Raw genomic sequence first — 12,521 nt, forward strand, 5'->3', positions numbered from 1 at the left:
CAACCTTTTCTTTTTTAGTAGCTTCATCTGAGCAAATTGATGGTGGTGTTAGTGCGGGTCCTCTGCACTTAACACAGCAATCCAACCTTTTGCCCTGTGTTATTCTTCCAGCTGCTTACATCAAGGCCTACCTACTAGAAAATGGGGTGTGCATTGCAAAGAAAAAGACCAAAGTGGCTCGCAAGTCCTTAGATCCGCTGTACAACCAAGTGTTACTTTTCCCAGAGAGTCCACAAGGCAAAGTACTGCAGGTAAGATGGACCTGTCTGAGGCCTCTTGGCAGATCTCACAGCTAGGGTTAGGGTGGCCTGTGTGGTCGACTAAGATGTAGCATTCGTAGGGAGGCACCACACAGGGAGAGGAAGTTGTTTGTGCTTTTGATGAGTTGCCATTCCGCTAAAGAACTAAGATGGCCATGTGTCCTACTTTGCAAAGGATAGCCCTCTACTTGAAGGACTGTCCAGTCTAAAGAGGAAGAGCCGGGAAGGGAGAGCTGGAGGACTGTGTAACTGTCCATTAGTAGCACCCAGAGACTGAGCAGACACAATGCTAGTTCTATAACAGGCATCCCCAAACTTCAGCCCTCCAGATGTTTTGGACTACAGTTCCCATCTTCCCCGACCACTGGTCCTGTTAGCTAGGGATCATGGGAGTTGTAGGCCAAAACATCTGGAGGGCCGCAGTTTGGGGATGCCTGTTCTACAACAACAACAATTTATACTTTGCCACTCTGGGTGACTCCCAACAGAAAATACCAAACATTTAAAACTCCCCTAAACAGGGCTGCCTTCACATGTCTTCTAAAAGTCTGATAGTTGTTTATTTCCTTGACATCTGCTGGGAGGGCGTTCCACAGGGCAGGCACTACTACTGAGAAGGCCCTCTGCCTGGTTCCCTGTAACCTCACTTCTCGCAGTGAGGGAGCCTCCAGAAGGCCCTCGGCACTGGACCTCAGTGTCCGTACTGAATGATGGGGGTGGAGATGCTCCTTCAGATATACTAGGCCGAGACCCGTTGAAATTAACAACTTAGTTTACTTAAAATAGTTCTTTTAATTATTGCATGTATTTTATTTTCATTTTACAAATTAATAAAGTTTTGAAAATAGAAAAGGAAATACAGCACAATTGACTTGAATCTCCCCTGACTTTCACCTCAAGTCCTTCCTTGGTCTTCTTCGGTATCATTCAGGTCATAAGCTGTGTCAATGCTTTGCCAAAAGATAAATTCCACACCAGACTCCCATCATTCGTGTGATATTGCTTGCAAACTAAACATGTTCCCCACCCCTCTTGTTTCCAAGGTGATAGTCTGGGGAAACTACGGACGCATGGAACGCAAACACTTCATGGGAGTTGCCCGGGTTCTCCTGGAAGAACTCGATTTGTCCACTTTGGCAGTTGGCTGGTATAAGCTTTTCCCGACCTCGTCGATGGTGGATCCTGCTACTGCTCCACTCTTACGCCAATCCTCGCAGCTTTCCTTGGAGAGCACAGTAGGACCTTGTTGTGACAGGTCTTAATGGGCAAGGAAGTTCCAGGGGGACTGCTTCTGTTTTTAAAATCATGCTGTCAAGGTTTTGTTTGCCAGAACGCTGTCCTCAAGCGCATTGCATCTTTGATCAGTCCTTGGAGGAACCTGAAGGTGAGGATAGCCAAGTAACCTTGGACAGGAACCAAGATGGAGGCCAATGACCTTTCTCCATCCAAGTAGAAAGAGCTGCAGGGCACAAGTCCTAATTATGAAATGACACACACAGAGACACACACAAAAGACACACTTTTTCGTTTCCCTTTTTCCACAGTCATCCATGCACCCTTGCTTCAGATCAGTGTAAAACCTTGAAATGTTGCAGCATCTTTTTTAAAAATCGGGGAAGATGTTTTCCTTCTTCTTAACGCTATTTTACAAATTGGGGGGAGAACTTTTAGAAAATTCTTAAATATTCAAAAGCAAACATCTGACCTAAAAGAAAACAGCAGTTTCAGGGAAACTTTGTGGGTTTTGTAAACTTTCCCCACCCCTTTTAAGGCATGGGAAAGGGTGGGAGGAACTGCAGCTACTTCTTTAGAACAAGTTCCACAGTTCTGTTTGATGTACAAACGCCGCTGTATTTTTTACACTGTGCCAAATTACCAGCAGTGTCTTCTACTATAGGACTTAGGCCAACAGTACTGCTGACGCATTTTTGTTGGAAGAACAAGAAAACACACTTTGGTTACACCAGTCGGTTCTAACGCAGAGTGCATAGCAAGCCAATTAGCTGGAATGTTGCACAGAGAATGTTGCTGAATGCAAACTGGAAATCTGGCAGAGATACCTGCTAGCCCATTGTTAGATATGAACATTGCAAAACACACACACACACACCATACCTTACCTCAGCTTTTGCTGTGCTATCCCCCTGTTGTGTTTTTGCTTCCATAACGCTAGTCATGCTTTTGGGATTTTTAGTGCATATCTGGTGACGTGCCACTTTCCTCTGGAACAGGAATCAGTTTGAGGTAGCAATACTTTCTTCCGCCGTTGCAAATGAAATGACAACATAAAAAGTCTGCACATTAAAAAAAGAGAGGCGGGAGTGATCATAAGATGGAGTTCCGTTTGTCATGCAGGAGATTATTAAACCCTGCGCTTAGAGAAAAAGGAGTGTTGCATTCATACAGCTGTATTAATACCCAAGTGGTGTGAGGCAACATGGAAAACTCAGGAACAGAAGGCAGTTAAGGACTTGTTTAAGGGTGTTTTCACAAGTGACACTAAAAGCGCCTTTCAACCTCTTGCACGGTTTGGGTGCACATATGAATGACCGCAATGCACTTTTGAATGAGTGTGAGGAGGAGATTAATGTTGGCATTTGAACTTCCACGTGGCTTTTTGTGTGTATGTGTCCGCCTGCCTGTATATATGTGTGGATGTTCAGAGTGGATGTTCTCTACTCAAAATGCATTGTTTATCCTCCATCCACCATTCTTATTGCCACAAAGCTCTATACATTCCAGGTTCAGCAAGCAAGGGTGTGTCTTCTGCTCTACCAGGAGCGCTTATTGGTAGTCAACAGAAGTCTTGCTTTTGAAGAAGTCTTGCTTTTTGAGTTAAATGCGATTCAGCTGGAGGGTTGATACCGGCATGAAACGAAAAGGTAGAGTTTCCGAGTCACTTGTGAAACTGACCTGGTGACTGCGTTTGGCTTTGTGGATTGTTTTATAATGAACAAAAAAATAAATTAAATAAAAGGTAAATATTTTATGTTCGCCAATAAAAAGATAGCTATAATAGATAGTATATATATGTGTGTGTATATATATTCTGCATACAGCTAAGACGACAGCAGATTGTCAACAGAGTCACCTTCAGTAGAGTAGGTTACCAGATAGAGCAATTGCACAAATGAAGCAAAGTGATTTACCTGCTCACAGCCATGTCTGGAGGCTTTAGTTTAGAGAGTAATTTTAGGAAGTAGGCCAAGATTAGATCTACCTTTTGTACATTGCTAGGTGCTTTGTTTCTGTTCTCATTTCTATTGAAGATTTAATGATTGCTATCTCAAATCTGTTTTCCTATTAGGATGTCAAGAGCTGATTTTGCTCCACGGTTTCTGGTGCCAGGTCCCATGTTAGCATTTATGAACCATCTCAAAATGGCTTCCTGGCCTGTTGTTACATCACAGAGTGATAGCAAGGTTTCTACGTGGACTTACGAACTAAGCATGATTAAAGCATGACTTACTATAGAATGAAACATAGACAGTCATATGTTATAGGTAGCGTTTTTAACGGTTTGGGAAATAACGACCAAATGGCTAGAAAAGCAGTAGGCCCAGTAATGAGCTCTGCTAGAAGTAACCTAATATAGATAATAGCATAAGGAAACATTGAGCATATTAAAATCACAGAAGCTCCAGAGTTTCAGATTGATTATCTTAATTTTTTCTATGCCTGTGGTTTCAAGTATAATTCTGTTTCCAAGTCATATTAAAGATTTTCTGTGTATTGGCTGAAGGGAGGTAGTTGCATGCTGGTCAAAATATGTTGTGACTCTCCTTTCCCCCCATTTATTTAAAAACTGGCTTAACTATATTTCAGACTGAATCCTCTTCATATTTGTGTATAGTAGGTACTAGGCAATATTGTACAATATATGTACGGACTAGAATAGATTGGGTTAGATTTAGTGATTGGTAGCCATTGACTCTTTTAATAACCTTGTCGTAAAAAGGACTATGGAGAAAACAAAACACATTCCAAAGCTGCGAACCGAAGAGCAGTCGTTGATGCTTTATCAATTCAAAGATTTTGCTTACGTTATTTGAAGCTGTAAATCAAATCAGCCATGTTTTGTATGTATCCTGCAGCACATCTGTCAATTCTTACCCAAATGTTAATAGGGGAAGTGGGAGCAAAAATGCTGGAAACACAGTCTTGGCTTCCTAATCTGTTGTTAACAGCACAACAGGCTTAACTCTAAAATGTCTGGAGCTGCCTATCTCTTGTTAACTCAAATGTGAATGGATGTGTGAGTTGGGTTAAACTGAAGGACTCAGAACAGAGAGGCCCATCACCAAGCTTAGAAATAATTTCCAGAGGACATAAACATCAAAAGGTTAAAAACATTTTCATGTTGATTCTATGTGGTATACTACCCTTCAATTAGCTGATTCCCAGGATAATTAGCAAGAGCATAAATGGCAATGAAAAACAGCTTTGAAAAGCAATTCTTTTTTAAGCCCAGTAACGCCAGCAATTAAAAGCAACAGATTAAAAATGTTAGAGGCGTGAGAGAATACAAAAGGGTTTTGCTTAGCAAGAGGATACTTATTTCAAGCTATTTCCTTTCTTCCCTCTTTGGTGCGACCCTTTGGATCCTGGCAAAAAAAAGTTTCCGTAGGTACAGCAACTCTGAGCTAGGTACACATGCAATCCAGGTTTCCATTTTTAGCAAGCCAGTCTGCATTACTACAAATGCAAGATTACAAACGATCTACAAAGACTGGATTAGAAGGAACAAATTTTACTCAGCAATCGAAACTAGTCAAGATGCCCCTGAGCATACTTTGCCTGCTAGTCTCACACAGAACTGATCACTCCTTATGACCATTTCTAAATAACATCAGTTCCTATTTATTTATTTTATGCATCCATTTCAAGTATTTATATACCACTTTGCATCATAAAAGATCACGAGGTGGTTTACAAAGAAAAAGCGAAAAAGAAAAGACAAACTAAACTCAGCATGGAGAACATCAGAAATCCATAAATAATGCAATGTATGAAACATGAAACTTCATCACATAGAATTCCACGGACTCTATACACTTATTCAATATCCACACCTTCTAACACACCTGTGCATCAATCAGAGCACACCTGTACACATTCACCCACATCCTCTGATCAATTGCAAATCCCAATAACCCCCCTGGGTAGGCTGCACTATTACACTGGCAGTCTAATGCCAGGAGACTAAAATCACATTACAAAGCCTAAAGGGCCCTTGTGGTCTTGTGTGCACCCTCTGGGTGCATGCATGCAGCGGCCTTGCTAGATCCTGACTCACAAACGCAAACAGAAATCTAATACACAAACCTGCTTTTAGAGCACCTCACTTTCAGCCCGTAATGAGCAACGTCCAGGTACGATACATTGCCAGTCTAAAGCTGTTCTTCTCGTTCTTGTGAGAGCCCTTATTCTTGAGAGCAGCGGTGGGCAAACTCTTCTTCTTTCAAGGGCTGCACTCCCTCAGGGGTGACCAATTGGGGACCACATGACTGCAGTGGGCACAGCCGGAGACAATAGTGTTCTGGATTAACTAATCTAGAACAATGGCTGCCCTGTTTCAATTTCACCATGGCTACCTCGAATTAGGATTTCCAATCCTTTGTAGATCTACTCAGAATTAAGCCCCGCTGGTTTTGATAGGTTTTTATACTTATTCTTCTCAAATAAGTATAAAGAGGACTTTTATTTTTCACTGAGGACAACAGACCCAAACAGTGACTGCAGGGCCAAGTGAAAGCGATTCTTTTCTAATTTTAATGTGCTTAAATCACGCACCAACCACAGAGGCAAGAAAGGGGAAGTGATGAACAGGAAGGAAGGAACTCTGATGAGGTGGAAGAATGAGGCAGCTTCCGGGGGTGTCAGGGGCCACAGACTGGCTACCTGTGCTCTACAAAAGAGCAAATAAGTTTTGCATCCAAATTAAGGGGCAGTTCTTCAGCAGACGCAGGTGCCCTGCTCCTGTGCACACCTTTCTACTAGGATGTTGTTGAAAGCTGGCTCAGAAATTCACATGTGATAAAGAGGTAATTAGTATCACTAGGCTTGGATCAGCTCCTCCTGTGTAAAGCCCAGCCTGGAGTCTGTTTTCTTCTGCATTAGATCGGATGATACCTGGTTATGATCCTGAGAGCTCCACTACCCCTTTAGGTGCACATACCAGAATATCTCCCTTACTCTCCCCACCACCCTTAGCTGTTTTTCATGCTGAGTCAGAAGATGTTTCTGAAGCCACTCATAAGAAACTTACGGTGAAGCCTTTATAAATAATAATAATAATACTTTTTTATGAAAAAAAGGCCCCATAGGTCTAAGTTTCACTTTATCATTTTGGATTTGTAAAGCAAGTGTTTGTATTTTGAAACCTCATCTCTTGCTGCCTTTTAAAAGTTTAAAATAGACTTGCGTCTGACTGTAACTTTTAATGATTGACTTCTTTTATGGGGAAGTAGAGGAAGAGTTAGGGGACCCAGGTGGCGCTGTGGGTTAATGCACAGAGTCTAGGGCTTGCTGATCAGAAGGTCAGCGGTTCGAATCCCTGCAACGGGGTGAGCTCCTGTTGCTCGGTCCCAGCTCCTGCCAACCTAGCAGTTCGAAAGCACGTCAAAGTGCAAGTAGATAAATAGGGACCGCTCCGGCGGGAAGGTAAACGGCGTTTCCGTGTGCTGCTCTGGTTCGCCAGAAGCGGCTTTGTCATGCTGGCCACATGACCCGGAAGCTGTCTGCGGACAAACGCCGGCTCCCTCGGCCTATAGAGCGAGATGAGCGCCGCAACCCCAGAGTCGGACACGACTGGACCTGATGGTCAGGGGCCCCTTTACCTTTACCTTTAGAGGAAGAGTTAGCGTGTGTCTGAGAGCTAATTGTTACCTCTGTGGCTTGCCTGCTTGTTGTTAAGCTGAGGAGCGAAGGCTCAGCCTCTCTCCATTTTATAGCCTCTTCAAGCTCTTTGAATTTTTGTTAAAATGACTTGACAACTGCATCATATCCACATTGTGCACTGAAAGCACATGGCTTCCCCCAAAGAATCCTGGGAACTGTACTTTAGCAAGCATGCTGGGAATTGTAGGTTTGTTAGGAGTCAACTACAATTCCCAGAATTCTTTGGGGGAAGCCATGTGCTTTAAAGGCGCTTTAAAGTTATGTTATGGATATGACCTAATGAGCAAAGCAGTGACCTGTCAGCCACAATCCTAGTAACACGCAAAATACTGGCTCTGAGATTCATTGCCTTATTCTTTAACCCCCAAAAAAACAGGAGAACCATTTTATTGCCACAATTGTTTTCAGATGCAAATGTCTTATTTTTCTGGGAGTGCTTTATGACCCCCCCGATTCCTAATAGATATACAGTAGTAGAGAGGACAAATTTAGGTTTTCTTAGCTGCTGGAGTGCCCATGAAAGTCCATTTACTAATAATATACAAATAGAATGAAATGTATCCTGCCAATCAAAATACTGAAACAACATGTAAAATATTGAAACAATATTTCAGTACAGTGGTACCTCGGTTTATGAACACAATTGGTTCCGGAAGTCTGTTCATAAACTGAAGCGTTCATAAACTGAAGCGAACTTTCCCATTGAAAGTAATGGAAAGTGGATTAATCCATTCCAGACGGTCCGTGGAGTAACCGTTCATAAACTGAAGCGAACTTTTCCATTGAAAGTAATGGAAAGTGGATTAATCCGTTCCAGACGGGTCCGCGAAGTACTTAAACTGAAGCGTTCATAAACTGAAACATGGGTGTAATTGGTTCCGGAAGTCTGTTCATAAACTGAAGCGTTCATAAACTGAAGCGAACTTTCCCATTAAAAGTAATGGAAAGTGAATTAATCCATTCCAGATGGGTCCGCGGCGTTCATAAACCGAAAATTCATAAACCGAGGTGTTCATAAACCGAGGTTCCACTGTATATGTCAATGGCCTCCAAGTCACAACTATTCTTGTTTCACAGGAAGTTCCCAGGTTCATACGGGAAGTCAGCTTTTAGGGTAAGGAGTTGAATCTGGACTTCCAGTGCCTCTTAACCACCAGATCATTCTTCCTCTGTATGCAGAGTTATTTTTGAGGATCGGGAATTAAGCAAAACCCAGCCTGCTGTTAGCTCAACCAGTGCTCCCCAACTTTGGGGCAAAGGACTTTTGAAGAAAGAAAAATCAATTTGTGAATGCTTCTGTTGTATATAATTATACCTTTTTAATGTTTTTAATACTGGATCCCTTATACATGTACTTTTTTTGTTTTTTTTTAAGTAGGTCTATAGGCAAAAGAAATATCATAAATTTCTGTATACAAAGAAATTATGTAGATGTTGAGGCAGTAAGAATCTCAATGTAAGCATGATTAGTAATAACCGTCTTAGATAGCAGGACTTTTTAATGAAGTCTATTTAAGTTAGTTTACTACATGCTATTTAATAATTTTGACACTGGAGGAATATTTTCTTTAAAAACAAAATGTGATACTTTTTTTTCTAACAGATTATATGATTTAAAGTGCAATCTTTTGCATGGTTACTCAAAATGAATCCTTCTGTGTCCAGTGGGACTTATTCCTTTGTAAGCATGTTTTGGATTGCAAACTTACGGTAAATTTTTAAAATTATTTTTTAAAAGTTCTATGTTTGGTACAACCTGTATCTTCCTGATCTGGAGAATGTTAGCCATTAGCTCCATTGAACTAAATGAACATTGGTTAGTCACGACGACTAGTTAGCCATTGAATTCAATGGAACTTCAGCAGAGTTCCCCTTCTCTGGATTCAGGCCTTACTGGTTTAGTGTTAGATGCTACATGTTATCAACTTGTTGTTTTTCCCCAAAAAAATGGGGGAGAAAGTTTTGTAAATAGCTACCAGGAAATAGTCCTATAGAAATTTCACTTGAATCTCTCATTAAGTTATTATTACTATTAATCTTGTGTAAGAATATTTGCAGTTGTTCATTACATCTCTGCTAAAGGTCTTAGCCTAAGGTCTAAGCCTTTGTTGAAGGAATCGATGTCGTATTTTCAAGATGAAAAACAAACAAACACAAAACCTTAGCTAGTTTGTCATAATCCTGTATTCTGTAAACAAACAAAAGAAGCCTTTTTATAAAGAGAGTCTACATAGGCTTACAAGCAATAATATATTCCATTTGGTGTGGAGAATATGATGTGCAGATGGCAGTATATACCATGGATAACAATATGTGATGACAGACTTTAGTTTTTAGGGTTTTCAGGTTTGATTAGGCCATATTAATATTGGCCATTTGGTTATTTTTTTAAAAGGGAAGTTGGGGTAGGTGCCATACTGTTGGTCCAGTTCTACCTACTTGTGTAAGTCCAATCACTGACCATAAAAATATATGTAGTTGACTTTCATGCTACAATTGTCAAAAAGTTTCAATATAAAGCTCACCAAATGTGTCAGATCTCCTTGTTTTCAGATAACTGTTGAGCATTTGTCACAGTTTTTTCAGACACCGCCACTGCCAGTGTTTTGTATTATGAATCTGATGGCAGCTCTGCCCCCTAACGGGCCTGTTTGGCAAAGACACCTCGTTGAAGTTAAAGGGAGGTGGGCTGTATTTTTCTTTTTCTTTCCTGAGCTGCTGTTCCATCCTTTATTACTGTACATGACACCAGAGCAGGGGAATACATGCACCTTTGTCAACGACAAGCACAGACTGATGTGCAAAACACAGAATGCCACAATGCTCGACTGCGCTGCCACATAACGGCAAGAACAGTATTAGGGAATATGCGTGGGGGTTTCCGCCAAATGGCAGGAGCGGAATCTGCTCTGCATCCGTATTAAATTCAGTCCAGTGGATAAAATAATTAGGCTGCAATTGGCGCTAAAGTTTAGCTCCAGCAGGTGGGAGAGGGAATGAGCAGGCAAGCCCAGGTGGAAACTCTCAAATTGTAAAAAGCATTCCTGCACCCAGGGCTAATGCTCGGTTTGTAAAAAGGCCCTTCCCCAACACTCCTAAGAAATCTTGCGGAAAATTAATTTCCCTTGTTGATTACAGAACAGGCAACCAGCGCATAGCTGCCAAGTCTCCCGTTTTCCCCGGGGAAACCCCGTTTTTAAAGCCGTTTCCTGCTGTCATCCCAAATGGCGAAATAGCCCGTAATTCCCCCGGATTTCTTCCAGTGCCGCTCTGTCCATGTCTGGGCACCGGAAATCGGGCGGCACTGGCACTGGAAGTTGCTTCTACGCATGTCTGGACATGCGTAGAAGCAACTTCCGGTGCTGCTTTGCCCATGTCTGGGCTCTGGAAATTGGGCAACGCCGGCAAGCGATTTCCGGTGCCGGCGTTGCTGATCCCATATTTTTCTAACCGGGACTTGGCAGCTATGAACCAGCTACATTTGCAATGCTAAACCTGGAACAGAGGTCAGCAACTGATGCTCATGGGCCACATCCATGGTTGCATCTCTCCCCATTGCTAGTGGTGCCACTGCTAATCCCAGAGGCAAAAGAGGAATGTGGATGAGCATTCCCCAGTCAGCACAACGGAGCAAAGGCCCTTGCTGTCATTCCAAGTCTGGCAGTGTGTGAGTGGATTGATGGGAGACCTTTTTCCTTTCGCCTCTTCACATAGCCACAAAACATAATTAAACTATGGCGCTCGCTATGACAGCATGTGGCATGTGCCTTCCCCTTACATGGCCTTTTCAGACAGGGCCTAAACCAGAGCACATTTGCTTGGTGAAAGGGCATGACTATATCCAAGATAAGCTAGAATCATAGAGTTGGAAGAGACCACAAGGGCCATCCAGTCCAACCACCTGCCAAGCAGGAAACACCATCAAAGCATTCTTGACATATGGCTGTCAAGCCTCTGCTTAAAGACCTCCAAAGAAGGAGACTCCCCCACACTCCTTGGCAGCAAATTCCACTGTTGAACAGCTCTTACTGTCAGGAAGTTCTTCCTAATGTTTAGGTGAAATCTTAGGTGGAAGCTGATGTGAAAGGGGGATTCCTGAAGCCACTTCCCCACCACCACCACCACCACACACACATCTTGCATTCATCTGATGCTGGTTCACTGGTGTGTCTGACTTTATGACTGCTTCAACCTCCTAATTTGATTGATGCACCTTGGCCAAAAACCCAGTCTGCCCAGCATGTGTTGACTTGCAGTTACATATTACCAATTGTGTTTGCCTGTGTCCTGCTTGCCTTTCCACATAGGCAGTATGTATTTACACAGCAAACGTGGGAAGTTGCCTTATCTCAAGTCACAGCTTGGTATCACCAGCACAGGCTATCCAGGGCAGCTCTCCAGGGTTTCAAGAAGATGTCTCTCCCGGCGCTACCTGGAGATGCTCAGGATCAGGCTTAGGACCACCTGCATGGATGAAGATGCTCTACCACATAGTTGTGGTCCTTCCCTTAACGGAAAGCCAAATCCTAGAGCCAAGAGAGGCTCAAAGGCAATTTAAGTCTCATACATGGAAATGTTTTTAGATGTGATGGGCTTTCATAGGGACTTAGTGAAGATAACCTTTTGCTGGGTTGTGCCCTCTATCCCTGGGTGTTAAAATACCGCCACCTGCTACATGTCCTCTCCCTTGCCATGCCAACCCTCAGAACACATGAAGTTTGCAAGAGTTTAACAAAAAGTGAAAAGGGGGGGGCAACTAGATAATTATCAACTGTATGCCGGTAACCTTTTTGGAACACATTGCACAGGACAGGATCTCTCGCAAAAAAAAAAAAACCCAAATCCAAGAGAATATCTCATTTCTAACAAAACCCTAGTGAAGTTTGCATAAGGTGCATGAACTTCCCTGTTTGGCATATTCTGTGGCCGGTTGCTCTGTAACAGTGCTGTACATGTGGCAAAGTGTGTCTTAGCACATAGTGTCCAGCACACATTAATGTTGGATACTGTCTTTTGTCTTTAGGGGGAGATAAGGATGCGCTGTTTTCTTTGTCTGTCAGTTTTATCCAGACAATACAAAAAAAAATGGTTGGGTAATTTGCAACTTAGTGTTAAGCTACTGAAACTGTTGAAAATAAACATTCTTCATTTCTTTTCCTAAGTTGAATCTGAGCCTTTTCATTGGATGCATTTTAAATAATGATGATGATGATGACGACGACGACGACGATGATGATTTATTAAATTTCTGCTCTGGCCTTCACCACAAATATATTAAAAATGCAATATTAAAATCAGTTAAAGCAAACTACAGTCACGAGAATGGGGTGGATCCCAGAAATAGATGTCTTTGGTATCTAA

General features: G+C 42.3%; 1 protein-coding gene across 1 annotated transcript in view; it reads left to right on the forward strand.

Annotated features, from left to right (window-relative positions):
* The window catches only part of RIMS4 (regulating synaptic membrane exocytosis 4), a 37,743-nt gene extending 25,422 nt beyond the window's left edge, over nucleotides 1–12,321 (forward strand). The window contains exons 4-5 of the mRNA XM_035124292.3: nucleotides 112–251; nucleotides 1,304–12,321. Coding sequence (XP_034980183.3) covers nucleotides 112–251; nucleotides 1,304–1,522 — 359 coding nt within the window. The 3' untranslated portion in view covers nucleotides 1,523–12,321. The remainder of the gene's footprint in view (nucleotides 1–111; nucleotides 252–1,303) is intronic.
* Nucleotides 12,322–12,521: the final 200 nt, after the last annotated feature.

This window comes from Zootoca vivipara, chromosome 7 (assembly GCF_965207765.1).
Source record: "Zootoca vivipara chromosome 7, rZooViv2.hap1.1, whole genome shotgun sequence".
Classification (NCBI taxonomy): Eukaryota; Metazoa; Chordata; class Lepidosauria; order Squamata; family Lacertidae; genus Zootoca; species Zootoca vivipara.